Source organism: Pteropus vampyrus, unplaced genomic scaffold (assembly GCF_000151845.1).
Source record: "Pteropus vampyrus isolate Shadow unplaced genomic scaffold, Pvam_2.0 Scaffold417, whole genome shotgun sequence".
NCBI classification, from domain to species: domain Eukaryota; kingdom Metazoa; phylum Chordata; class Mammalia; order Chiroptera; family Pteropodidae; genus Pteropus; species Pteropus vampyrus.
The window spans coordinates 572,217-599,389 of record NW_011889198.1 but is presented as its reverse complement, the minus strand read 5'-3'; the positions used below and the strand labels follow the sequence as shown (position 1 = coordinate 599,389).

The following is a 27,173-nucleotide window of genomic DNA, read 5'->3' as shown; positions in this document are numbered from 1 at the left end:
CTGATCAGCGTTGGCCATGCCAACGTGTTAGGATACACGCTTCGAGAATTCCTAAAGCTTTTGCAACACACCACCACAGGAACAGTGCTACAGATCAAGGCTTACCGAGATTTCATCAACATACCCCAGGAGTGGCAAGAGAGATACGATTTAATCCCTGAGACCAAATTCCCAGTCACGCGGTGAGTGCTTCACATTAGGCAGCCTCTGTCACACCGCAGGAGCCCCCAGGGTCTGGGTTGACTGTGGGGGCTGTCGCATGGCCCATGGTGGGGAGGACTGGTGACAGCTCTTCAGTGACTTTCTAAATCTTTTTGGAAAGGACAATCTGCAGGGCCTAATATGAGGAAGAATGAGCCTCGGACCCAGAGTTAACTGCCCGTCTGCTGAGCGCTCTGCCGCTGCACGTACACGCACTGGGCCCCCTTTCCGTCGGCCCTTGCGTACATGCTGGGCACCCTACTTCCTCTCTGGATCCCTCCCAATAACATCCAAGCCCTTGTAGGCCGCTGCCATCCCAGCAAACCCCGCCTGGACGCCTCTCCTGTCCCCGCGCCTCCAGACACCGTCCTGCCCGCCGATCCCAAACTCGTGGAGGGTTGTATGGACGTCCCATCCCCTGGCCTCCTGGGCCCACTTTAGCCTCGGCCTGGCTTCCATCGCTGGACAAGAGCCCTGTCCCAGCATCCCCAGCACCTTCGTGCTGCTCGGCTCCTGAGCAGCACCAGACGCGGCCCAGCCGCCCAGCCTCACTCTTGGGGGAGCGTCGTCCTGCCCGGTCTCCACGGTTTTCCTGTGACCTCCGGGCACTTCCTCTTGGTCTTACTCAGCCTTGGGGGTCCTCCAGGGTCAGTCTTCCACTCTTTCCTCTCGATATCCTAGGCGACATCCACGATGTCCATGGCCTCCATCGTTATCCACACACTTAGAATTTTCAAAACTTTGATGTCTAAACTTGTATATTTAAATGCCTACTCGACATCTCCATGTGGAGGTATCATAAACCCCTCAAACTCATTATGTTTAAAGTCAGAAGTCACCTCCGATCTTCCAGCAGCCCCGTCTTCCTGGGGGGCTATCTGCCTAGCCAGACAAGTCAGAAATTCAGGGAGTGTACTTGATTTCTGTCTCCTCGCTCCCCTGCTCCCCAGTACTCGCGAAGACCTGTCGTTTTTCCGTCTGACCATCTCTCCGGCCATGACCATCACCCCAGTCCAGGCCACCATTTTGTTATCTCCCTCTAGCTACTCTTGTCCCCTACTCATTCTCTACAGAGAATGACCCTTTTACAATGCGAATGAGATCTGAGGTGCCTGCTCAAAGTCTTGAAGACCTGCTTTGTTCTCAGGGGATCAAGGCAGAACCCTTGGTCCAGCCCCCCCTTACCCCGCTCCCCTGACCCCCATTCTGCCTTCCGGCTGCTTTACCTTGTGAGGCTCTTTGCCTTTGCTCTTCGGTCCACACCAGGCTTGGGACCCTGCCATCCCTCCTCCGTGCAGGCGCCCAGGGCAAAGCTCCAGGCTTTCCTAGAGATCGTGTCGCAGCAGCCAGGTCCACCCGCACGTGCTCTCCTGGCGCCGGCGCCGGCTCTCCTTCGGTGCATTCATCCCAATTTCAGTTAAATCATCAGTGGGACCGGTTGTTGACTGTGTTGCCACAGGACTTCCCGTGCTCGAGGGCTCATTTATTCAGTGAATGAAAACGGAAATCCAGCCTTGCCCCTTGGGCAAAGCACTGGGTCTCTGCGAGGTTTACTCATCGTCGCCTGCCCGGGTCCGGGGCAGGCAGGGAGGAGGTTCTGTAGAGCACCGACATGTCCAACCCCCACATGAAGCTCGGTGCCCCGACGGGAGGCGGGGCCTTCCTAGTCCTGACACCAGCTGTGCAGCTGTGCACCTGCACCTCCCGGGACGGGCTCCGAGGTTCAGCCTGGGGACCTTACCGAAAACAGACACGGCCCGTACTGCGCAGACATTACCGCACATATTCCACTTGTGGCCCCAGGGACTGGCACAGCCCACGGATGTGCTTTGCCCATCTCCACGCCATTTTAAACAGTCAGGAGAGCAGGGAGGACACACGGGGGCTCTGCTAGGGGCCAGGAAAACACCATTTCTTGACTTGGGTGGTGGCTACCAAATGTTTATAATTTTTTTTCACTAAATTTTTTTTTTGTCTTTTTCTGTATATTTCAAAAAAAAAAAATTTTTTTTTTTAAATGAAACACATTTGAATTAGTTTCCAAATTTACAATCCTCAGATTTCATGGAAAGACTCTACATCTGTGGTTTCTCCTGAAAAATCAGATGAGCTTGCCTTCCCCTGGTGACAGTGGCCTAGAGCTGGGCAGCAGCTGCCCCGTCAAATCAGGCACAGGCTGGGGGACTGTTTTCCCCAACAACCAAACCAAGCCCGATTTGGTTGAAAATCACTAATGGTGACTGCGAACACTTGCTCACCATGCCCCGGGGGGTGGGGGGTGGGGTGGGGCTGGCACTGGCATCACATCCCTTAGTCCTCATGCGACTCTTTGATTATCCTCATTTTCCAGAGGAGAAAACTGAAGCCCAAAGAGGAACATGTAAACTTGCCGTCATTGGTCCCAGGGCTAAGTGGCACAGCTCTCAAGCCTGAGCACTTAACCATTTGCGTGTAGAACGATGACGTTCTAAGCATTTTGATTAGAGTTCGAGATTCAGAATATTAAAATCTAAAGATGACAAACTGTTCAGAAACGAAAATAAACACAGAACAGCACAACTTAAGTCCGAGGTTAAAACTTAGTAATACCACGGAGCACATTCTGACTCCTTTCTTGGTTAAGTCAAGTGCTCATGTCCAGGGCGCCTTGGTAACCTGTGTACAGGGCCAGGGAAAAGGCTCCTGTCACGAGGCTGGTATGGCCTGTCCCAGGAGAAACGGCACCGTGCGTATACTGCAGAGAAGGCCCCACATATGCTTGGGCAGCCTGGTGGCACAAGAACCGTTTCCGCCACCCCTGACTCTGCTGGCTTGTGGCTTTTCTAATGCCAGCTTAAAAGAGCCTGGCCCCGCCACCTGTCCTGTATGGTCCCCTAATAGTTATACGGCATACCCTTTGCAGTCTGAAACGGGAAGGAAGTACCTTGGATTTTTTTTTTCACTCGTGTGCTGTTCAGGAAGGCTCGGGCGCGTCTGCAGGCGTCATTCTCGTCCTTAGATCTTCTGACTCTCCCTGTACAGCACTAAATCAAGGATCGAAGAAAATCACACAATTTAAGACTAGTAGAGGCGCTCAGTAAAAAACAATTAAATACTAATTGCATATCACCAGAAGAGAGACACTTTAGGAATTTTTGTTCAGATTCTGGGAGCCAGCAAAAGAGGCAGACCTCCGAGGATGTCAGTGACATCCTAGCGAGTCTGACAGGCGGGGAAGAAAGCTTCTCTTGTCCTTTTAGCAGGACAGAAGGTGCCTGAAGTTCGTTATCCCAAGGATCTAATTTGGGATCTCCTGGGCAACAGCACCAGGCTGGGCGGTGGGTGACCGACAGCATCTGTTCAGGGAAGGAATGGCAGTGGCAGACAGTGCAGGCATCGTCCCAGGTTCAACGATCAACGACGTCGAGGGTTGAGGCAAGTTACAAAAAAACCTTAAAAACTTCTGGACAGCAACAGGGGGAATAATGAATGACGAGACACTTCTGGGTCGAAGGGTGTTCTACAAATCCACACTTTAAACCCGAAAGAGAGGCAAAGAATGGGGCTTAGGAAGAAAAAAAAATCTCAGTTACCCGTGACTAGCATACTACAGGGCACTGTTTACCGACCCCCTTGTCAACTGGTAATATTGTTACTGCCCACTGCTGAGGACCCATGAGGTTCGAGTTCCTCAGGGGAGACGGACAGGCTGGCGTAAGGCTGTGCAAAGCTTTTTAAAGTGATGTGAAGTCATCTAAGGCAGTTTGACTTATCGGTGCCCTTTTATGAGCCAAAGCAGGTCGTAAGACGTCTTGTTAGGGGACAGTGAATGCTCAGACGCTGAGAATCCTTTCCGTTTGCCTTTCTTTTCACAGCCCAAAACAGACAACTGGGCAGACCAAAGACAACCCTTGCACCAGCAGCGACAACGAAGATGTAGTTTCAGATAAAAAACTCAAGTATTACAAATCTCCGCAGGCCCCCGGGCAGAGCCCTGCGCGGAGGCCCATGTCCATCTCCAGAGAATGGCACAGCTACAGGAAGAAGAGCCACACTGTCAGCGTGGGGAAGAACACCGACTGCGACGTGGTCATTCACAGAGACCACAAGAAGGACGTGAGGGCGCCCTCCCCGTACTGGACCATGGTGAAGCGCGACAAGGACAGCTCCTCCTCCTCCGGCTCCTCCGCCTCAGACGCCTTCTGGCTGGAAGACTATGCCCAGGCCGAAAAGGGCAAGGGTCAGCCTGCGCAAAAGCCCGCGAAGCAGTAGTTGGCGAATCTGCCATCACGGGGCAGGTCCCTGGAGGACAGCCTGGTTTTGGGCGCGGCCCGTTACGGCCTCGCTCTGTTTATGGGAGTGCGTGCTGACTGACGAGGTCTCTTGCACGACGGTCTGAAGCCTTTGGACCTCTTTTGCCGCGACAGCCAAAGACTGCCCTGGGGTGTCGCAGGCCTCACAAACTTTATTCTCAAAATAGCAGCATCGCTGAGATCACTAAGACGTCCCTTTCCCAGAAGGGTGTCTCCTTTTAGAAAACGCAGCAGAGCAACCCCGTATGAGTATGAGCGTGTGAGCACGGCGGGGAGTGTCACTTTTTAAGGTAAGTACCTCCTTGTTATTTAGATACTTTGTCTTGTTTTACAAACTTCAAGTACCCTTCTTATGTAGGAGAGATTTTTTGGCTAGTTATTCCCACTAGAATTTTTTTTCCCCTTTTCTGCCCTACTTTTACTTTGAATGTTGAGTTGATAGTTTACTCGAAAGAGGAAACAGATGAAGGAGAAGGAGATGGGAGAGAACGAAACTGCCACAAAGAGGATAAGCAGATGCAGGACGTGACTGATGGGGAATTTGTTTACAGAAATCACTCTATGGCAAAAAAGACACAAGGGGAGTACAGCCCAGACCATTTAACTGTTCCTACCCCAAAGGAGCAACTTTTAACTGCTTTTATTTTAAAAAGCCACCAACGGTCTATGGCCACGCCACCCTAAACGTGCCCGATCCCATCTGATCTTGGAAGCTAAGCAGGGTCGGGCCTGGTTAGTACTTGGATGGGAGGCCGCTTAGGGAGACCAGGTGCTGTAGGTGTTTTTTTTTTTAAAGCCATCAGCGATAACCTGGAAATAGTCACTCTGACAGCTACTTGGTTTTAGCTTTAAAAGTTGCTGATGCTTATTCTATCCCTGTTTCTCCTTTACAGCATCTAAAACAAAGATTTCAACAAATAACACTACTTGTTTGTTAGAAGAAATACAAGAAAAACATTTAAATAGGATATTTTATTGAGTTTAAGTTAGCTGGGACAATTACCTGCATTTATACTTTTTAAGATATTTCATTCTCATTAAAAAAAAAAAGACAAATGTTATATTAGAGACTTCTGACTTGCACGTGTTTGCTGCTTTGGGTTGAGAAAATGTCCAGCTCTCTCCTGCGATGTGTTTTCAGGGTTACAACTCATCGACAAAGGGTGTATGTCCCAGATTTCCACTCGCTGCCATTGACTTCTGGCCAGAAACAAACTTCTTTGCAGCCTTTAAGAAAACAAACAAAAAAGACAGAAAGTTAATAGAAATAAGAAAATGCGTTATCAAGCACATAAACTTATTTATTGTTATTTCAAGAGTTTATGGACGTGACATTCTAAGCTAGCAATTCTGTAACGGCCTCTTGTGACAATTAACCACAAGAGGGTCGGGCCTTATTCTCATCTATGACAGGACAGCAGGCGAAGCGCGGCCGTTCCGCTGAATGTTCCACCGTGAGTGACCGAGCAGGTTGTGGTGCTTTAGCCATGAGGGTCGCTGTTAAAAGCTCCATGACATGCGAGACAGGGCAGCGTCGGCCTCGGAGAGGGCTGCGCTTTTGTTTAATGAACTAGTTTGGCAGGGTTGGGGACACAGAGAGGAGGGAGAAGACATGTTCCTGGCCCTCAAAACAACTCATCCTGTAGGAAATAATATATGTGAAAAAAAAAATACAGCAAGAGCAGGAGAACGTCTTAGGCTAAGAAAAGGAAAGACATCTCGAGATGCCGGCCTCGGAAGGATTGGCAGGATAAGGGTTTATTTCTCAGGAGTGAAAAGGATAAAGAACGAACTTGGCTATCAGGCTGAATCGAGAAACTGCCAATATTCGACTCTTCTTGACCCCTAAGAACTTAAACTGCTTTAACGCGACGGTCACCTAGCTGAATGAGGAAGACGCACGTTCCCTGAGCTGATGAGGAAGCGACCTGACAGCGATGAGCCCTCCTGCCTCCGCACCGGCCACACGGCACCAGGCAGCACACGCCCGACAGGCGGCCCGCGGAAGCGCATGCACTCCTTCCGAAACCGGATCGGTAAGGTCGAGTTATTTGATGTTAAATCCTAAGTTTTCGTTTGCTTACACTTATGACATCAGCGTCAGCTACCGAGTCAATCTGCTGAAGGACCGCGGATGATGGCATGTAGGAACCAGCGACAAGAGCCTGGGACCCGATCTCATCCAGGAAACCGTCAGAGGACTCCACTGACATCAGGTACCCAGCTTTCAACTTGTTCCTGTCCGTGAAGATGTAAAGGTAGAAGCCAGTTTTACAGAGCCAGGAAATTTTATAAGTACGTTCCCAAACTCTCAAAAATGTTTTGGTAAATATGCAAATTCATAACTTTGAAATATTACAGTGCTAAAGACCTTCATTCTAATTTCTTCAGTTCAACTATTTTATTATTTACGTTATCATTTAGAAAGTTGTCAGAACAAGATTATACTGAAAATCCAACAGATTGCTTTTGGATTTTGGACTAGAACTTAGATCTAGTTAAAACTACTGTAATGTGAAATTCTGATTAGTGAAGTTAACTCTTATCTCCTGATACGATTTTGGTGATAATTTCAGGCATTTCTAGTAAAGAAAAATAACCACATAGGTTATGAAGGCAGGTTCCACTTAGCCGAATATTGTGTGCTAATTCTGTAGCTATCGCAGACCCAGCCCCATTTTTTGCTAGGATCTGTCTCACTGAGGTAGGACATATGGAGCAGGCAGGTGGGTAAGGACAGTGTAGGTCTTATAAGTCCCTGTAGCTTAAATGTGGGCACAAAAGCATCGAAATAAAACAAAATCCAATTCATAATTCTCCCAGAAAAAAAGTGGTGTTCGATAAAGCACTTGAGTTATTTACCTCTCAAATAAACTATCCTCTTTTGGCACTTTGTGGCAATACTTCCATTTAAACATAATTACGATTTAATGAGGCAATTTTACCACACTGTCAGCTTAATTTTAAAAAGATTTTACGTGCAGTAAACTTTACCCAGAGATTACTAGCTCGCCCCTCAGCAGCGACACCTCACTCCCTCTCACTATAGGAAGACTAAGCGCCTTGCAGGAAAAAATATCAGCTCCATCAGAATAGCAGAAAACAAACATTCCTGACACTGAAAACTGAAATTCCATTTTCTACATGTTGCTATACCTTGTAAAAACTATGCTATGCTTATTAAATAAGAAAATATATTTTCTTAAATAAATTGGATTTGAAAGATTTTTCTTCAGTAAACTCAGTGTTTCAATCTGCTTCACCATGGTGTGCGTCTGGTGCAGTCACCCACAGCGGCACCCTCTCAGCCCCTGGCTCCACAGACGCCACATTTAATGAACCGCGCTGCCACTGTCGAGGCAGGCGACTGCTTCGGGTGTTCAGTGTAACAGAAGTGGTGACGTGAACGGGACCAGACTGTGTCCCCTCCTGGGCTGTCATACTTGCCTGTGGGCATTACTTATGATCAAGGCCATTTGAGGTTCAGGATCCACATTTTGTCCTAAATGGATGAAGTCAGACTTGAATGTTTTAAGCTGCTGCATGGAAAAGCAAGCTGATTTCCAACTCTGACCCAAGTCTGTCTCTTTTAGTTAAACTCCCAGAACTACAGAGAGCTGTCGTTAGCACTTTCGATGAGAGGGGAGTGGGAATTTAAAAATCACCAAATAAGAGACGAATATTTCAATCTTTGAATCAGATATCTTTTTTTGGTCTATCAAATCATTAAAGAGGAAAAAAAGAAATTGCCAGCAGTCATGGTACTCATATACCGGTAGTATGATTATAAACTGGTACAGCCTTTTTACATTGTGACTTTTAAATATAAAAATATTATATAAACACACACACATTTTAAAGCAGAGCCTTTCATTATGTTTGTGACTTCTGACCCAGTGGGACTCTATACCAAGAAAGCAATATGAAATACAAAACTGTTGAGTGCAAAAAAAGTTTAAAGTGCAAAGACAACTTTTATAGTTTATAATTTCAAAGTGCAGAAAATGTCCAGTAAGTATATTTGGATACACCAATTAATATGGTTTATAACACATTTTTAGTAATCTGAATAAAGGGAGAAACATCATTATAATCTTAAAAAAGAGTAATCACTGGTAGGGAAAGAAAAATCATTTTTGTCTTTTTTACGTTTATAGTTTTCAAATTCCTAGAACACCTATTAGATATAAGCATGTACATGATATTCATAAGTACATTTAAAAATGTTTAAAATGGTTAAAATTAGCAAAATGTTAACAATTTTTTATATGTTTGCTAGTAGGATATGGGTCTGCTTCCCCTTTTTAAAAAACACTTTTCTGTAGCTTTCAATCCTTTTGTGCACGTATCACAACGTTGTTCTAACCAGAAAAAATACAGCTTTCAAATGCCTGCAATACAGAACACACAGCTAGTACTAGAACTCACTTGGCTGCCTGGACATTTGCACTGGGGAGGTTTCCTTGAGCGATTGTTTTCACTTGGCTGTAGGCGGCCTTGATCACCTAGGAGAGACAATGAAGAGATGGTCGTCTGTGACCAGTCCCGGCCTCCTGCAGCAACCAAACGCTCCCCCACGGAGGCAAACACGCAAGACGGATTAGCTGCAGAGCAACAGCAGCGTGTGCATCTGAATTCCTAAGTCACTCTGTGTTCTTTACTCTTCCAGCGTTCCACAAAACAGCCGTTCGTACAGCTTACGGTATACGAGTAGCGAAGCTTCTTACAAAAATTTGTGGCAGAGGATGGATGGCAGCAGGGATTGGGAAAAGCAAACGACAGACTTAGAATCACCTATAAAGAATAAGCACTTATTCTAAAATTTCCCCAGACTCTCAAAGCGTCAAACGATGAATACTGCTTTCTCTTACTAGTCACTGAGAAGAAACTAGTCACCTAGATGGTGGATCTGTGAGTCTGTCCAGACTTGGGGAAGCTGCGTTCACGAAAGAATCAGGGCCCAGGGACGTGGATGAGTACTTGGTAAACATTTGCTGAGTACACGCGTTACTGTGTGTGGGCCCTGGTTCTCTCCATCCCGACTTTGCTAAGGTTCCCCCATTCGCCGAGTTCCAGGCCCTCGTTTCCCCTTCGTGTTAGCTGCCTCTCTCCTCGATCCGCTCCGCCTCTGACGCCCTGCACTTTGAGACCCTGACCTGAGTCTTGAATCACGCCGTCCTCGTCCGCCCGCTCATCAGGATCTCTAGCTCCTTGGCTGGTCCACTCTCTCCGTCGCCAGGTGCCTGCTCCGTGCATCTTCGCTCGTGCACTCTTGCCAGTGTCCCAGCCCCTCGCCAGCCCCTCGCCCTCCTGAGCCGCCTACTTTGCAGGCCTTCAGCCTGGGAATGGCCGTATACTCGCCTCCCCCGTTTCCCGCTCAGGCGAGGAAGGACGACGTGTGAAGGAAAGCTGCAAGCCAGACCTGTCTGTACCGTGCACCTGTGGTCACTCGTCTCTGCGGCTGTCTGTGTCTATCTAGTCGTCTGTCCTAAACCACGTCACTTTCTTTAAAGCTCCTGCCTTCTCCTCCTCTCAAATGCGCCTCAGCCGCCTGCCCCCTGGGGACACTTCCCTGGCTGAGACATCCACCTGGACGTCACGCCCACCCACGCACTCAGTTTTCCATCTCCGACGTCTGCCCCAACACTCTTTCCGCCCAGTGTCACCCTTCCTCAAGCCACCACCCACCCCCCTGCAAGGCTGCGCTCCAGCCCCAGCACCGACCTGCACGTCTTCCCTCTCCTTCGCTCCTTAACTGCACATTTCAGTTTACTCTCGACATTCTGGTGTAATGTCGTCACCAATGCTGTCCCCATCTGCTAGATCTACCCGGCCTCTCTGCGTCAGCTAAAGGGACATCAACCCAGAGTAGAGCAAATGGCATAAATCACGCTCTCTCTGACCTGCCAACTATATCGTTTCTCTTCTTCTTCCTGTTTTCCTTCGTCACTCGGTGATGTCTCCCAGAACGCGAGCTCGTTTTCTTCTGCAGTCGTTCGTGTGACCCTGACTGGACCTCGCCTGAGTTCTCAATTCAGGTCTCCAGAGACAGCGCACTGCCACCTCTCCAACCAGAACCACGACACCAAGGACACATTCCTGCCTCTTTTCTGGAAGGACTGGCATACGTTTTTAGGTTTCCTGCACAGCAGATACTCTTTAAGTGCTATCACAGAGCTGTGATAAATAATGGCATCCAAACGTTCCACGTTTAAACTGAAAACGTGTGAGTGGGGGAAAACTCTGTGAGTTGGTGAGTGTGTAACTTACATCTCCGGCAGATGCAGCCTGCGAGATAGTGTAAATCCCAAACAGTCCGGAATCCGAGTAACTGGCATTAAAAGCGGACACCTGAAATACAAGGAAAGGTCACCGTCTGTTATCTACCCAGGGAAAGGTCACCGTCTGTTATCTACCCAGGGTTCCCTACGGTTATCTGGACAAAACCTGTATCTGTGTAGTATAAGCCAAATGGGTTCACATTTCCCTTGACCCATCATCTGTCCAGGGCTAAAGTATTCTATGTCCCTGCTGCCTCTTTTAGAATGACAATGGCTTGGATATCTCTCACTTAAATCTCCCTAAAACACCTTGCTTACTGTCCTTTATGCGGAGTATTTTCTAACCTTATGTGACAATTCAAGCTTACTGCAAACACCAACTCGTGAACATTATCATTACTAGAGACGCGACACGGCTGAGTGGCACAGGCCGTGGGCTTTGGCATGACGCACCTGCCTTCTTCCCCCTGCTGGTGGTGACCTTCCATTCGGCAACCCACTCACTTCCACTACAGAGTCAAAGGGGGAGGGAGGAACTTCTGCTTGGGGGCCGTTACTCAGACGACCAAGGTGGGACAGAGTGTAGCCAGTCTCTGGACAACGGGCGTGCTGCTGTCTGGGCGGCGTCAAGCTCCTTAAGGTGACGCGGCTGCCTACAACGTTTCCTTCAAAATAATATTTATGCAGGCCATTTACATGACATCCCTGAGCTGTTACTAAAAATACAGACTTTCAGGTTCCTGCAGCAGATCTACTCACTGATATGGTACCCCTGCAGATGCAGTCTGGGAGCCCACAGTTTTGACGAGGTTCTGGTGATTTTTATAAAGCATAGAGCGTAAGAAGAGGGGGCACTTCAATTCTTTGAAGTTTCATCACAGTTCTGAGACTATCCTATTCACACTCCAAATCTCTGGCCAAATATGTGACTGGATTAGGATTAAACTCCAGCCACCCAAAAGCATCACTAATATTCAACGGTGAAGGAAAGAAAACAGGGTACAACATGAACCAGGAGAAAGAAAATCCGGAGGAAATTTTTAAAAGCGGCAGCTGAATTTCATTTAGGAATAATTTAAGATAACGATTTTCAAACTGTGCTCCAGGGAACCCTAAGGCCCTATACAGATCCCAAGGGTTTCACTGTCAGGTAAGCCTTCAATACTTCCTAAAAAGCAAAAACTTTTGGGTTGGGCACTGTGGCTGGGAAACAGTATCAGATAAGAAAGGCTCCTCTGCTAAAAAAATTTTAAACTACCACTCAAATATTAAACAGAAATAAAGAGAGAAGGCTGGTTTTAATTTGCAGTTGTGTCAAATGCCAAAGACGTAATGAGCATGAAGCTACCTGGGCCGTTTCTGTTACTGAGGTTATGAATACTTAATCCTACAATTTGATACACGTGTTACTTTTTAAAGGCGTATCACTGAAGATAAAGTAGGATGTAGTATACTGGGCAAATAGTGGTCACTCACTGATACTTTGTTGGTTGCCATTTTACAGTCTCTTGGTTGGAATATCATTATTTTGAAGGCGTTAGCACTTTCCTGTCATAAGAAGGTGTCTTCCAGAGTGACATGACTGTTCGTCACAATTTCCTGGCGTCCGGCCTTTGCGCCGGGTGACCCGCCCAGCCCTCGTGTCAGAAACCGCTCCGCAACTCGTGTTTCTCACGCTAGAGGAGCCTCCTGGGGTGTATTTATCTGTACGCTTAGTTGGAAAACATGCAGAGCGATGAAATTCAGGAAGCGGCCACAACAGAAGGGGACAGAAGAAAATCTAGAAACAAAAGACTACCTGGAATGTAGGGGAAAGTTTAATATTTAAAACTACCCTAAAGGGAGCAGAAGTGTGAAGTCCTGACTTCTTAGGCACTCAATTCTTCTTCCTATATTAGAATAACTGAAAAAGACAGTACATTTTTGAGAGACCCACTGAGGTACTAAAATCGAGCCTGGCTGTTGCCTCAATTTTACAAAGATTTTGTGTTCACCTTAAATTTTAAGAGCAGATTACTGTAATTGGGACATTAAAAACAAGGAGCCTTTGAAAACAAAGAGAGAGCTATCAGCTGCTCAGACTCACGTCGAACGGCTGGTGGATTCCCTTGGCAACGGCTTGGTACAGAGGGCTGGTGGTATTGCTGCCCCTCTTGACATACGGGCCAGCGCCGAGGACATGCTGGAGGACACTAAATGCGTTCGCTTCTGCACTCCCTGCGGCAGCACTTTCTGCTACTAAAGCTGCGTGGACGAGACTGTCTCCATTCTGGTCTCGAATTTCACCTGGAGCCATGTGAGGAGAGAGGAAGAAGTGGCTTGGTCTCCATGGTTTTATTCTCCAGTATTCTCAAGGACGCAGTATGACACCTCTAAGATTAAGCTTTGCTGTGGCCTAATGCTCTTCCTATGCCATCCACCCCCTCCAACCCCCCCCGCCCCGCCCGCCCAAACCATGTCCAACAGACAACATCCAAGCATCTAGCAATTCTTTCCTTCCACACTCGACTGTTTGGTAGTAAGTAATCAGGCCTATTCCACTCTGCTATGCCACTGGGCAGGGAGGCGGGCTTCCTTCAGATAAATTGGCCCCGACACAACAGAGCGCTCACCTCCGCGGTATTTGGCCTTTGCGCCAGCTACACCGACGCCGCCCCTTATGTTCAGAAACCGTTCAGCGACTTGCTTTAGAACAGGGTGACTCACACCTATCCAACAGAAACAAAACAAGCTCGAACCAGAATTTCCAAAACGCAATGGTAAAACACCTATTTTAAAAATGGTTATACAATTCAAATATTATAGAAACAAATAATAAAGGAAACAAGTTCCCCCTCTCCATAATGCCACGCTCCCAGGGATGGCCATTTACAGTTTGCTATACGTTCATCTAGAACTTTTTCTAGGCACATATTAATATTATCCTCATTTTATTTTTTAAACATCATTACTGATACTGTTTCTAACTTATCTTCTGCGATTTACATCTAAGTGGTCAAAACCAAACATTTAATGGTTATAAAGAATTCCACTATATGGATGGATCATCATTTATTTAATCAATCCCGTCACTATGGACATTAGCATGTTTCCAACAGTTGGCTAATAAAATAATATCTCATTGTGTATCAAAGGATACTTTCTTGTGAAAGCCCACAGGGTGGGAAAAAATATTTGCAAGTAATGTATCTGATAAGGACTTAGTATCCAAAACATACAGGTAAGTCTTACAAATCAACAATAACAACCCAATTCAAAAATGGGCAAAGGACCTGAATAGATATTTCTCCGAAGAAGATATATCAATGACCAACAAGCACAAAAAAAGATGTTCAACGTCATTAGCCATTAGGGAAACACAAATCAAAACCACAACAAGATACCAGTTCACACCCACTAGGATGGCTGTTATCAAACAGACAGACAGGAACAAGTGCTGGTGAAGATGCAGGGAACCTGGAACCCTTGTGCACTGTTGGTGGGAATGTGAAATGGTCCCACTGCTTTGGAAACAGTCTGGCAGTTCCTCATACGGTTAAACAGAATGTCACCATGTGTCCTGGCAACTCTACTAGGAATATACCCAAAATAATTAAAAACAGGTGGTCTAATCTAACGAAAACTTATACGCAAACGTTTATATTCACAAGAGCCAAAAGGTGGAAAGAAGCCATATGTCCAACTGATGAATGGATAAATAAAATATGGTAATGGGATATTTTTCGGCCAGAAAAAAAGGGACAGGTACAGGCTACAATATGGATGGACTTAGAAAACATTACGCTAAGTAAAAAAAGCGAGTTACAAAAGGCTACATGTCGTATGACTCCATTTATATGAAATGTCCAGAACGGTCAACTTGATATGGACAGAAAGTAGATCAGTGGTTGCCAGAGGCAAGGAGGAGGTCGAATGGGGAGTCACTGCTAATCGTAGCATGCTTCCTTTTGGGACGATGACACAGTGGTAACAGTCGTACAGATCTGTGAGTATATGAAAACCCAAGAACGGTACACTTCAAAAGGCTGAATCTTATGAGGTAAAAAATTATACCTCAATTATTATTACTTACAAAAGAAATTAACCAAAAAAATACTGCAAACGATACTTTCATGTGACTACTTTGTGAGCCTGATCAAGTGTTTCTGCAGGAGAAGTTCTTAAAAGTAACGCTGCGAGGTCTAAGAGCACAGACACTCGAATTGTAACGTTGCAAACAGACCTGCAGGATGTCCTACCAGTTCACGCCCGCCACCAGCGTCCAAGAGTGCCCATGCCCACACCCGGGGTAGTACTGGGCCGTGTGGCCCCTTCACGTTCGCCCAGATCAGCGGTTAGAGCTCCGTAACGGTTACGGGCCACTGCCTTCCACGATGACTGACTGCACACAAACACGCTTTCTCCACGGATTGTTCATGCCCTTCGCCTATTTTTCTGTTAAACTACTTCTTTAAAAAAACAAACTTGTAAAAACTCTTTCCTATGAGAAATTTACCCTTTGTCATAGATTTTGCAAATACTTTAAGGCAGCGGTCCCCAACCTTTCTGGTACCAGGACCGGGGCTCCTTGAGAATCTAGTGCCCGATGGTCTGAGGTGGAGCTCAGGCAGTGATGCTAGCGCCGGGAAGCGGCTGCAGATACAGACGAAGCTTCGCTTGCTCACCAGCCACTCACCCCCTGCTGTGCGGCCCGGTTCCTAACAGGCCACGGACTGGTACTGGTCTGTGGCCCAGGGCTTGAGGACCCCTGCCATAAGGAATTTAAAACTAGTAGTTGGATTCTACTTTCCAAAAATAAAAAAAGCCCTAGAAATTAAAATCCTTCACATAACTGTCTGTATGCTATAAACGGGACTTGAGTTCTCAAATTTTGTTCAATCCTGTGTTCACATAGTTATTGTTTAAGGAAGCAAATCGACATGCAGGCAATTCCCAACTTACCAAGTCCGATCAAAGCCATTCTTGCACTTGTGAAATTATTCTGAACGAAGTGATGTAACTGAGGAAATTAAAAATATTAGATTATATTGGTATATGTACATAAAAAAGCTATAAAAACTTAGAACTGCAGTTCATCAGAAAAAATATACTCACTTAAAAGCTGTTATAATGAACCACTTGGTGATGAATTACACTGAGATTTTAGAAACTACTGCTTAAAAGAACGAGAACTGAGTAGTGATGATTACATCAACTCTGAAACATAATGAAAACTACGGAGTTGTGCATCTTAACTGGGTGAACCTTACGGTATGTAAATTATATCCCAATAAAATTTAGTGAAAAAAAAATAGAGCACGGCCTGGTTTGAACTTGGAAACATGGGACGAAGTTTATGATTTTCAGTTTCTTTTGTCTTTACAGGTAGCATCAAAGCCGTGTTACTGTCCTCTAGTGGGACTAATGGAGCTCGCTCTCTATTCCCCTGCCTGCTGCCCAGCTCTGAAGGTTTTCTTGCTGTGAGGTTACTGTCTCTACCAGGGTTTCCAACCTGGATGGTTACAGAATCACCTGGGGAGTTTAAAAATCAAAAACACTGCCTCTGTCTCCCCCCCCATCCCATCTCAGGACTGTTCTACAAACTGATATCGAGAATTCAGTGCAGAATCTTGGACCCGCAGGTGCTCTGAGAATCAGTGACATGAGAATCACTGGTTAATACTAATACTGTGTTAGACCTAATAAACAAGTCAGGCTAATACATGCATTCTCGACTGGAGCATTGTTGTTCAAAGGAATGAAAATTGGTTCTTAAGGTAAGAAAAAAAATCTTACTCCTTTTATATGTAGAGTACAAATAAACATACAGTACATAAACAGACATATAGTGTATCTATGGTACTGAAAATTCATTGAGGGGGTAGAAAAAATGGGCTAAAACGACTCCTTGGGAATGGGTCAAGATGTTGAGAATCACAGGCTATGGGTATGAGACTGAACTTTTAATCAAGTTATCAATTTGTGCCCTAAAATGAATAGTGTCTACATACATGGAGTCAACTCGGGAAGCCATCCTCTCTACTGACGTTTTGCTATGGAATGCTGCCATGGCTCAAAGTCTTCTAGCACTGATTTCTTTAGAATTTCCTTGACCCTAGGGACACTTTTAAAAATGCTACTAACTTGGTTAACATCTTGGTATTTGTCTTGATACATACACGCTTTATTATTTTTTATTAAAGTATAGTTGACATATATAACACACACTTTATTTTTTTTAAAAAGGGATGCTTTGGTATACCCTATTCGTAAACTGCCTTTTCTTTATAGGATATGAAAATTTTCCACGTCAATTGGTATTCTGAGCAGCTCAATTAGTGTCCGTTGTGCAGATATTTCACAAGTTACTTAACTACTTCCCTAACGTTGGGTATTTAACTTGTTTCTAATTTTTCACAATTATAAATAATGCTACAAATAGACATCATTGCAGATGTTTTGCTTTGTACATTTTTCAGCTACCTCAAGTAATTTTACTTCACAAGAATTAATTGGAATTCTGAAAAATTTCAAAGCTCATTACAGGCCAGTCTTATGAAAAATGGTGGCTGTTCGAGTTGGGTGATACAGTTATAATTAGTTTAAACAGTGCCATGAATGGCAGGCATTAAATTACTGACTGAGAAGTGGATAGTTTTCTTAATCAGGAGGTGTAAAGGGTAAAGGGACACACAGTTCGGTTCTCCGTAGAGGCGAACCAGAAACGAGAACGAAAATGCTGAGCCATGTACTTGGAAAGTGTTGGTAATTCCCACTTTTTCTCTCAATGTCTTTTGGAAAAAAATTTTTTTAGGAGGTGAGTAACAGGAGTAAGAAATTAAGATTATATACAAAAACATATCTACACTGGCGGATTTAACATTCAGTGGTTCCCATTTTGGAAACGAAGTTCTATCTGTGACATATGACAAATCTGTATTGCCAGCACAGAGGGGCTGATGGGCTGAGCTGGTGACTGAGGTAGTAAGCGGGCTGCTGATGGGGTGGAAGGTAAGGAAGTGGGGTTCGCTCCCACTAATGTATTCAGAGGATTAAAGGAAGATTTTTAGTCACAAGATTATGATAAACATTTAAATACTGTTTGAAAGAGATACACATATATAGAAAAGGGTCTAGAAAAAAATACACCTACATATTAACACTGAGTTCCTAACCTGAGGTGTTTTCCTTCCTTTTGCTTATCCTGTTTTCTGAATTTTCATGAATGTCCCTTTTGTAATAAAAACTTTTTAAAAACATATAAAAATTGTTCAGATAGAATTTCAGTTAAAAAGCTGATGAGAAAAAAGCAAGCAAGTGAATTTCTTAAATCTGAAGATAAAAGAAAAATTAGCAAACAAACCCGTCATGGGAAATGAAGGCTCAATTTACTGTGAAAACAAAGCACATTTTAAAACGTGATGTATTTTTTCAGTACCTCATCTGGTGTCACTTTTCCAATCCTATAATCAGGACAATACAAGGGATTAGCCAAGGCATTGCGGTAAGCTGCGGCATGCAAATTTTCAATGACACCTGTAAAATAAGTTAAGAAGCAGTCATGGAAATGTAATTTAAGCGAAGACAACCTTTTCAGAAGCTAGAAGGCAGCGAGACTATACGCTCGGTCATCTTGTGGCGACTTTTCAAGGTCTGCGAGTCAGGAGCGCAGAGACCAAGAAGAGATTATGACGGAGGCTTCTATACCCGAAGCCCGACACACCCTCCACCTGGCCTGCGTGGGGTCGGCCGTGAAGGTGACGGCCTGGGTGTCGGAAGTCCGAATCGAGTTATAGCTCTGCCACCAACTTGCCGTGTGATCTTGGATAAGTCATTTAATCTGAATTCTACTTGCCTCTAGGTCCCCTCTCTAGGTAATGAGGGACTTTTCAGGATACGAGGAGCTATGAAAGGGTCAGTGTTAAGTCACATGACTAGCTTTCAGGGGTCAGATGCTATGTCGCATGGCGCTCCTCACTGGTGCCCTGGCACTGTCCCTGCTTTCCTGCTTTAGTCCCTTGTTTGAGGTGTGTCCCTTCCACTGCCCATTATTCTGGCAATCTTCCTATACCATGCACTGTGCTAGGTCCTAGCACGACACAGGGATGAATAAGACACAATGTCAATGTCTGCCCTCAAAATGCTGAGACAAAACTGAAAAAAGTATCCTGGGTGCAATGTCAACAGGATCTCAAAAGAGCGGCAGGGGCGTCAGGGGTGGGCAGCAGGAAATGGACAGGAGTGACGGAAGTAAAACCTGGTGGGGTCTCACAACGCGTGGGCGCGTCCCAGGTGAGTGAGTTCGGAATGGCACTTCAAGCAGAGGAAACGGACAAAGGCCAAAGTAAAAACCTGATTCAGAGGGGAATTGAGGCTGGGAGGAGAAGGTGGAGCGAGAAACCAGGGAGGCGAGCGGGGGCCTGGTTCCGCAAGTTAACATACGAGCTGGGGTGAAGGATGTGGACTTCGTCCTGTAAGTAATTAGAAGCCTTCCCGGTCAGAGGTGTCACCGCATGGCAGTGTGGGAGATGGGCTGAGGTTGTAAACCTGCAGGCAGATGCCTGCCAGGAGCCACAGTTACTGTGCAGGCCGAAAGGATGAGGGCTGGAGCCTCCCTGCCACCACTGGGGAAGAGGCCACTCTGCCTGCGTGTCATCTCTTCTAAATTTTACCATCCTGGGTATTTCTTTCGGACAGGTCCAGAGTAACAAAGATCATGCTCCTTTGTGACATAGTGTCCCTGTGAAATAACAGCAGCTGACAAGAACCAAGTACTCACTCCGCTACAGACACCTGAAGGAGGCCTGTCATTCTGAGTGAAGCCCGCACCCTCGCCTCTAGCCCCTGTGGCCAGTCATCTCTCAGACCAGAGTTCTCCACACACACACTTCTGCACACATCAAAGCTGTATGACTTCCAAGAGTCCGTGATCGCTTCAGAAAGACCCAACCAAGGTGGGCTGGCTAAATGGCAAAGTAGCACGTAACAATCACAGCAGCACACCAAGAAACTGCTGCTGGATTTGGTACAAGCAAAACAACTTAAAGAAAAAAATACACTGGGGACAACAAGAAAAACTCCTAGGATTCTATAATGAATTTACATACTACAGAAGATGAAAAACAATAACATACAGGTTTAGAAACAAAAGAGAACAAATAATACATTTGAAAACATGGACCACTTTCTGGAAAAGGCACTGTCAAATCCAAGTAGAAAAAAATGTCACCAGCGTCTTTTACTCTCTACAAATGGATGTTCTCAAAAACCCAGTATCTTAGAAACAGCTGAATGTAAGGTGACTGCACTTACGAGCCTGCGGATTCTGAAAAGCCACGGCTTTGTCAATCCTGAGCTGAGACTGCAGGGCGGCTACCTCCCAACGCCGGAATTCTGGTGCGGTGGCGACATTGAGCAGGAACTCCATGAGAATTTCACTGCGGGAGACAGTAAGATGCAAGTGATGAGTCAACACTTTAAAAGTGACGTCCATCCTACGTAACCGCAACGCTTTCCACCTTAAACCTAAGGCCTCTGCTAAGTGCAGTGCTCCAAGGAGGTTGTAAACATAACCCAAACTGAAGACAGAAGTCACAATGCCCCATGAGAAAGATGAGAGCTGAGCAGCTCCGTGTCTTCTCAAGAGCGGACGGCCTAGGTACACCCAGGTACTTACATGTCATCCCGCAGGCCCTCCCCGGTGTAGGCCATGTTGTCCCTTGTTGACGTCACACTGAATCAGAAACAAATCAACAGTGAATTAGCTGAATCAGAAAAAGTTTTCCCTTATACCTCTGTTAAATCAACCAGCGCCTTTGGAAAAAACTATTGCGAAATATAAAAAATATAAATAACAAAAATACACACATTCATCAACTAAAGTTTAAAAATTAAAAAAATCTAAGTTATACACCTCAAACTAATATATTGTATGTCAACTATAATTGAAAAATTTTAATATTAAAAAAATATTTTAAATAAGAAAATGGCCAATGATTGAACCTTAGATTGGAAGCCTTGAAACATTATGCGTGGACGAACCCTGAAGACATTATGCTAAGTGAAGTCGGTCAGTCATAAAAGGGCAAATTCTGTAGGATTCCACTGCAGGAGGTACTCGGGGTACTCAAATCTTAGAGACAGCACAGAATGGGGGCGGGGGGTGGAGGGGAGGGAAGCCACAGGGAGCTGACAATGAGTTCCCATTGGCGAAGATGAAAATGTTCTGGGGGTGGACGGTGGTGACGGCTGCTTTCTGCCACTTAATGCCATAGAACTGTACACTTAATAGTAGTAAATTTTATGTTATATATATTTTACTAAAACTGAAAAAAAAAAAGGTAACTGAAGTTGAAGTCTTTGTACCCTCCCAGACTAATTCCCTCACTCTCTCTCTCCCTAGAGATAAACATATGCATAAGCACTACATACTATTTTTGTTCAAAAAAAATTATAAATGCTCATACCTTAAAAAAAATCTTGTTTTTCCACAACACATCTCATGTTTTTAGTCTGCTACGTTGATAATGGATCTAGTTCATTTCTGAACTGCTATGCGGCGGCCCCATTATGTGACTATACCATATTTTATTTATTCATTTCCCTAAAGATGGGAACCGAGATTGTTTCCTGGGTTTACAAAGTCTCTGTGCATGTGGATTAAAAACTTAGGCTGTAGGATATGCTCATGCAGGATATGCTCGTGCAGACATTCCTTGATTCTTTTTGTAGTAGTCGTATCGATTTATACTATCAGCCGCATTAGAGATTCTGCATCTCCCATACACTGCCAACACAAGGTACAGAAACTGACGGGTGTCACACTGCTTATTACAGTGAAGATCGCTGCTCTGGCTTGCTCCTCTGGGAGTAGACTGTTCTTACCCTTTGTCCATCCATTTTCTCTTTGGTTGTTTTTTTCCTAATTTGTAATTATTTTTCCAAATATCCTCTCCATGTCATATATGTTTGAAATATCTACTTCTAGTTAATTAAATTTTTACTTTAAAGTATAAAAATGTTTTACATATTGTTATAGTCAAATTCATCAGTCTTTTCCTTCTTGTGTCTTTAAGAAATCCTCAACCACCTTGATAAAAGAGAAAAGTTCCTTTACAATAGAGTCGTTTTGGGTGTTTTCACTATTTATTTCCTATTACTTATTTTTTACAAACCTTAATTTACCACCAACTGCTTCAATTCCGCGGGTTATCTTAAAAGATGAAGCTCCTTTTGTACTCTTGAAAAAGAAAGAAAAATTGTTTTTAGTTATTTTTTAATGCTAAGTTTGCCAAACATCATACTATACCATAATCTAATGTCTAACTGGTATTTGATTCAAAGGGAACTTTACCGAAACAGTGGGTCCTTTTTAGTTTAAGAATTACAAAACAAGGTTCACCAAAAAGTACAGGTGTAGATTTTTACATAAAGCACATTTAAGTAAAAATTCCTTATCAAATACAAGCTTACTGGATTCATCAGTCTATTCTGAAAGAGATTTGCATAGGGGAAAGAATAGTTATCTTTCAATTTTTGGCACTTTCTTTTTTAAATTTTTTTTTTAACTGATTTTTTATGCTCTAACACTGACATTCAGAAGAACATAAATTTAATGCTTCTCTTCTGTAAATGTCCTGTGGTTTTTCACGTTATATTAGGGGACTACGTGGGGTTGACTAGTGTCCCCCAAATACATATCCACTCAGAACCTGTCGATACGACCTTATTTGGAAGTAGAGTCTTTGCAGACAAAAGTATTTAAAATGAGGTCACACTGGACCAGAGAGGGCCCGCAGTCTAAGGACTGGGAAAATCCGGTGATGGGGAAATCTTGACACAGAGACACAGAGAGGCCATGCGGCAGCAGAGGCAGAAACTGGAGTGATGTAGCTGCAATCCAAGGAACCCCAAGGATGGCTGGCTACCCCAAGAAGTCGGAAGAGGCACGGAAAGATTCTTCCTGGAGCCATCAGAGGGAGCATGGCTCTGCTGACACCCTGACCTTGACTTCTAGCCTCTGGAACTGAGGGAGATGCGTTTCTGTTAAACCCAGCCACCCAGTTTGCGGTAACTTTTTATGGCAACTCCAGGAAATGGATACGGGGGTGCTGCTTTCAGTTTCCCTTTTCTTTGGGACCAAGGGACCACAGCATTTCTAAACATACTGAGGTAATAAAGACGCTTACCAAACTGGATGCGAGACGAAGCAAATGAGAAGTTCCCAAATTGTTAGAGTCCTCATATCTACTGCCAGCCTTAATGAACAGGCCGATTCTTGCTGTAGGAGCATAGTTTTCCAGAGAAGCGATCACTAAACCACTGGGTAATCTGGTGAACTGTATTTAAAGCAAAGCAGAGGTGTGATTAATGTCTTCACATGACCAGGACAGCAGGGCATGGAGGTTCCAGCGGGCAGCCTGGGGACTCACTTACCTCGAGGTCCTGAGGCTGCAGAGGCGCTTTGGCAGGGGCGGCCGCGGCTTTTGCTTTGGGAGCAACTTTGAGAGAATAAAATCTCTAAATGCAGAAAAGACGAGTTATACGGACTTATCTAAAACAGTATATTGTCCCCTAGTGAGCCCAAGCAATAGACCGTGGTCATTTGTAAAAGAACTCCATAGGAAGATTTAAGATGACTAATTTATTATGGACTTATTAACCCACCAGTTGACCCAAGCCTGTCTTAAAGCTCCTATTTATCTGTGATTTGTAGAACCTGAAGGAATACCGAATTCTACATGTTCATTTTACACTATGTGAAGAATTACTGTATTTTCTTTTACCTTGTAACCATCTCATTAAAGCTTCGAGTGATTCTTTCTAGCTTTGATGCTTTGCAATTGTTTGAAAAAGTGTGGGGCTGCCACATCTGCACCCTTTACAGACTTCAGCGTGCTCTTCCCTTACCTGCCCACAGTGTCTCATTTTTTTTAGTCTATTTTCCAACTGAAATGCTTTAATCTTCTTAATCATTTCTGTAACCTTTAAAAATGACAAAGTAGACCCTGGAAAACTTCCTCCAAGCCCCCTCGCATTTCCCATAGTATCTTCACTCTCTGTGTGCCACACTGAGACCACACAACCAAGGGTTCTAATCTTCTTTGACTAACACGAATTTATATCATCCTGAGATTAACTATGGCTTCACCTACTGCGGGGTCTTGATCTATAATACACAGCCGCTGGTAGGGTAAAGGGTCCTTGTAAATGTCGGATAATGAATCCAAAATGCGTAACTTTATTCAGCATTTTTTGCGGGGCAGGGAGGAATGACATACAGTGACACAAAATTTGTTTTTTGCCAAAGGTTCACGAGGTTACTAGTGGAGACGTATGTTGAGTTAATAAAACCTGGTACTCCCAAGATAGGATGAACAGGTCTCTGGAGTTTCCTGAGGACCCTGCCCTCCCCCGGGCAGAGGCTGCAACGTCGCTCTTGCTGAAGGACAGAGGCGCTTTGTGGTGCCTTCGGCATCACTGCTGCACTAAGCGGGCTCTTAGTTTTCATTTGCTGTTAGTACTTTTTAATTATAAATTACAATTAGCTTGCTCTATCATGAATTTTGTTTGCTGGGTTGTGGTTATAATTAATCCTACTTTTGATTTTGGCTTTTGATTTTCCAAAAGGTAAAGTTTAAGATATGTGGGCATAACAGTTCAATTACCAATAATCCATAGTTCCATGGCCAAAGGAGACTTAGGTGCTTTCTCCTCAAATGTGCCTGGACAGTGACACTTTGTTGGTTATGTGCTTCCTATAATCTGTCCCATTCAAATCTGTTGCAATGAATTAGCCTAGTAATTGTTATACAATTCCTAGATAGTTTCAATAACAAAATAATTTTTTTCTTAATTAGTGTTAATAATTAGTGTTATAATTGGAAACATTAATAATTGCTTTTAAATTTACTGCAGTTTGCTTACATTGGTCCTCTCCAACTTTATCTTTGAATTTTTTTTCCTACTGGAAGATGGGGATGGATGGACTGGAAGAGGAGATTCTGAGGTCTTTTACCACTCTAACTGGGCTGACCTCAGAGGGTTGTTAATGGTTGGTTTGTCTAGGCGCGCCAGGAAGGGTAAGACTATGGTAGCCTAAATTATGGCCAGTTGTATAATGCACAGTGCATGTATTTAAACATTCAGCACAGGGAAACCCTATTCTCTGGTTCTTTGCACTTCCCGCTGACGGGTTACTTAATCAATAATAGCACAGGTACCGCTGGCGTTTGGAGCTGGGTATTTTGTTGTGGGGGCGGTTTTTGTGCACTACAGGATGTCCGGCAGCACCCCTGACCCGTAGATGTCAGCCACATCCCCCCCGCAGGTTGTTACAACCCAAACAGCCTCCAGATACTGCTAACTAGTCCGTGAGGGCAGAACTGACCCATGTGAGATTTTTAAAAGCATTCCCAATCTTCCTCCATGATAACCACCACTCCACGGGGTGAAACCTGCCGCTCGTGTTTCCCCAAGTGACAGCTAGGTTTCCCTTGGGCTTCAAGCAGGGGCCTTAAGAAGCTCTGGAGGGCTGACCGGAGCCCCGGCGGAGGAACTCGCTCACAGGTGGAGAAAGGCGCACGTTATGCCGCCAGGACCCCAGAGGCAAACTGCAGGCCCGACGACAAGCGCCCCACAGGCATCGGCTCGCCTCTTCCTTATGATCTCACCCTCACGCTCACGCCGCCGTGGGGAACGGAGGCTCCGCGGCCGACAGGCTGAGCGTGGGGCTTCGGGGCGCCCCGCCTCGCAGCCTCCCCGGGCAGCCGCCGCCGCGGTGACCTTGAGCGCTCCCGCCCCGGGCCGCCTCGCCGCCAGCCCGCCCCTGCTTCGGGTTCTGCCGGCGTTAGGTGTCGTCAGCGTACAGCCCCGCGGGGCTCCCCGCGCCCGGCCCGCCAAGCCCGGGGCCCAATTGACCCGCAGGGTTCGGCTGAAGGACAGACCGAAGCCCAAGGCCCCGGGGCCCCAAACAGGGAACCCGCGGCGCGCACCGCCACGCTGACAAACCGCACCCCAATCCTGCCCCAGCCCGCCGGCGGGGCTCACCGAGAGGGCCCCGGTTCTGCTCAGCAGCTTCATGATCCAAACCGCTCCGACCCGGGTACCAGTCGGCTCCGGGGAAGCAAGATGGCGGCCGGCGAGCTTCCCGGCGTCCCCCGCGCGCCGGCCCCGCCCACGCGGGCTCTCGGTCCGCGCCGGCCCCGCCCCCGCGGGCTCTCGGTCCCCGCTGGCCCCGCCCCCGCACGCTCTCGGTCCGCGCCGGCCCCGCCCCCGCGTGCCGGCCCCGCCCCCCGCGCGCTCTCGGTCCCGCCGCGCGGATTCCCGAGGACACGTCCAGCCGATGAGTTAGGTCGCCCGTTTTGGATTCTCTCCCTGGCCTGGACACCCACTCTGCAGTCTTCGTCTACGTCCACGGCAGCCACCTGCCCGCATTACTTTGAGTGCTCGCGACCCGGACTGTCCAGTGAAGCAGCCTCTGTCCCCGGGGTCCCAGCCTCTGGAGCCCGAGCCGTGCGGCTCCCCCGAAGCCTCCGACTGTGTCGCCGCAGGCATCGGGCCTCGAAGCCGGCGTGATCGCCTCTGGCCGGGTCAAGTCCTCACCAGTGGCTAGCGCCTGGAGGGCAGAGGCCGTGTCCAGCGGGTTCGCTGGCCTGACGCCAGACTGGCCGGGCACACACGTAGGTGAGTCCGAGACGCGGGGAACCCTCACGGCTCCGGTCTCTGCCCCCGTGGCTGGGGTTATGTACACAGTAAGCTGTCGTTTTCGCTTGAGAAAACATGTTTGGAATAGGACGGGTGTGTGGGAAACTTCTGACCGAAGCCTGTGTACTGGGTCATGTGACTTTCTCGGGGAACAAATTCACTTGCCCTAAACGAGTGTTAACCAAGCCGTTGCCAGACACTGTGCAGGAAGGAGGTCAAGGCGCCGTCCCTGCCCTTCGGGGACTTCCTGTTTCGTATCTTGCCAAGTCGCACGGTTGGGAAACGGACAGCCACTATGTCAGGAGTCTGTTAGAAAGGCAGGCTTTCCAGGTCCCACGCTGCATCAGATCCCGAAGCGATTCATGTGGAAGGGCTGGGGTTCTAGCGGGTACAAAGCACAAACTTCTGTCCTCGTTGGCCAGTGGCCGAATTGCTCCATGCCTACAACTGTCTAGCAGGACTCCGGTGTTGAAGAACGTAGCGCCACCCCAATTTCTGTGCCTTCAGAGGGCACCCCTAACTCAATCTGTAAAACAGGAGTTATCTGAAGTGTGGCCGACTCACAGCAGTGGCGCATGAGATGATTTTAAATTGGTATGTTGTAGCCGCCAGCCTCCGACAGACACACGGACTACCAGAAACCAGTGAGTTATAGGAAACACACTCTTTATTCAGCCAGCTGGGTCTGCCAGGGGTACGCAGACCCCAAATTAAG

The 27,173-nt window shown here is 46.2% G+C and overlaps 2 protein-coding genes, 1 long non-coding RNA gene and 1 pseudogene across 8 annotated transcripts in view; 3 read left to right on the top strand and 1 right to left on the bottom strand.

The window, feature by feature from the left end:
* PDZD9 (PDZ domain containing 9) overlaps window positions 1-16,606 on the top strand; it is a 26,306-nt gene extending 9,700 nt beyond the window's left edge. For 5 of the 6 annotated variants that reach the window (XM_023523806.1, XM_023523807.1, XM_023523805.1 and 2 more), the window contains exons 3-5: window positions 1-182; window positions 4,056-4,783; window positions 5,387-7,733. The exon at window positions 1-182 is cut by the window's left edge and continues 2 nt beyond it. In XM_023523806.1, the coding sequence (XP_023379574.1) occupies window positions 1-182; window positions 4,056-4,452 (579 nt within the window). In that variant the 3' untranslated portion in view covers window positions 4,453-4,783; window positions 5,387-7,733. Of the gene's footprint in view, window positions 183-4,055; window positions 4,784-5,386; window positions 7,734-16,138 lie in introns of those variants that run through there. The other variant, XM_023523808.1, reaches the window with a different exon arrangement.
* On the top strand, window positions 5,156-5,274 carry LOC111732000 (annotated as a pseudogene).
* On the bottom strand, window positions 5,451-25,935 carry LOC105306053 (cytochrome b-c1 complex subunit 2, mitochondrial). The gene is made up of 14 exons (XM_011380953.2): window positions 25,802-25,935; window positions 23,189-23,272; window positions 22,942-23,091; window positions 21,928-21,992; window positions 20,430-20,486; window positions 20,066-20,190; window positions 18,192-18,289; window positions 15,716-15,773; window positions 13,387-13,482; window positions 12,861-13,060; window positions 10,764-10,844; window positions 8,922-8,998; window positions 6,578-6,731; window positions 5,451-5,720 (listed from the first exon to the last, which is right to left on the bottom strand). Exons 1-14 carry the CDS (start codon window positions 25,832-25,834, stop codon window positions 5,637-5,639), a joined length of 1,362 nt encoding a protein of 453 aa, XP_011379255.1. The 5' UTR covers window positions 25,835-25,935; the 3' UTR covers window positions 5,451-5,636.
* A 118-nt stretch (window positions 25,936-26,053) lies between these two features.
* Window positions 26,054-27,173, top strand: part of LOC111731987 — a 1,541-nt gene continuing 421 nt past the window's right edge. The window contains exon 1 of the long non-coding RNA XR_002777390.1: window positions 26,054-26,437. This is a non-coding gene — a long non-coding RNA (uncharacterized LOC111731987). The remainder of the gene's footprint in view (window positions 26,438-27,173) is intronic.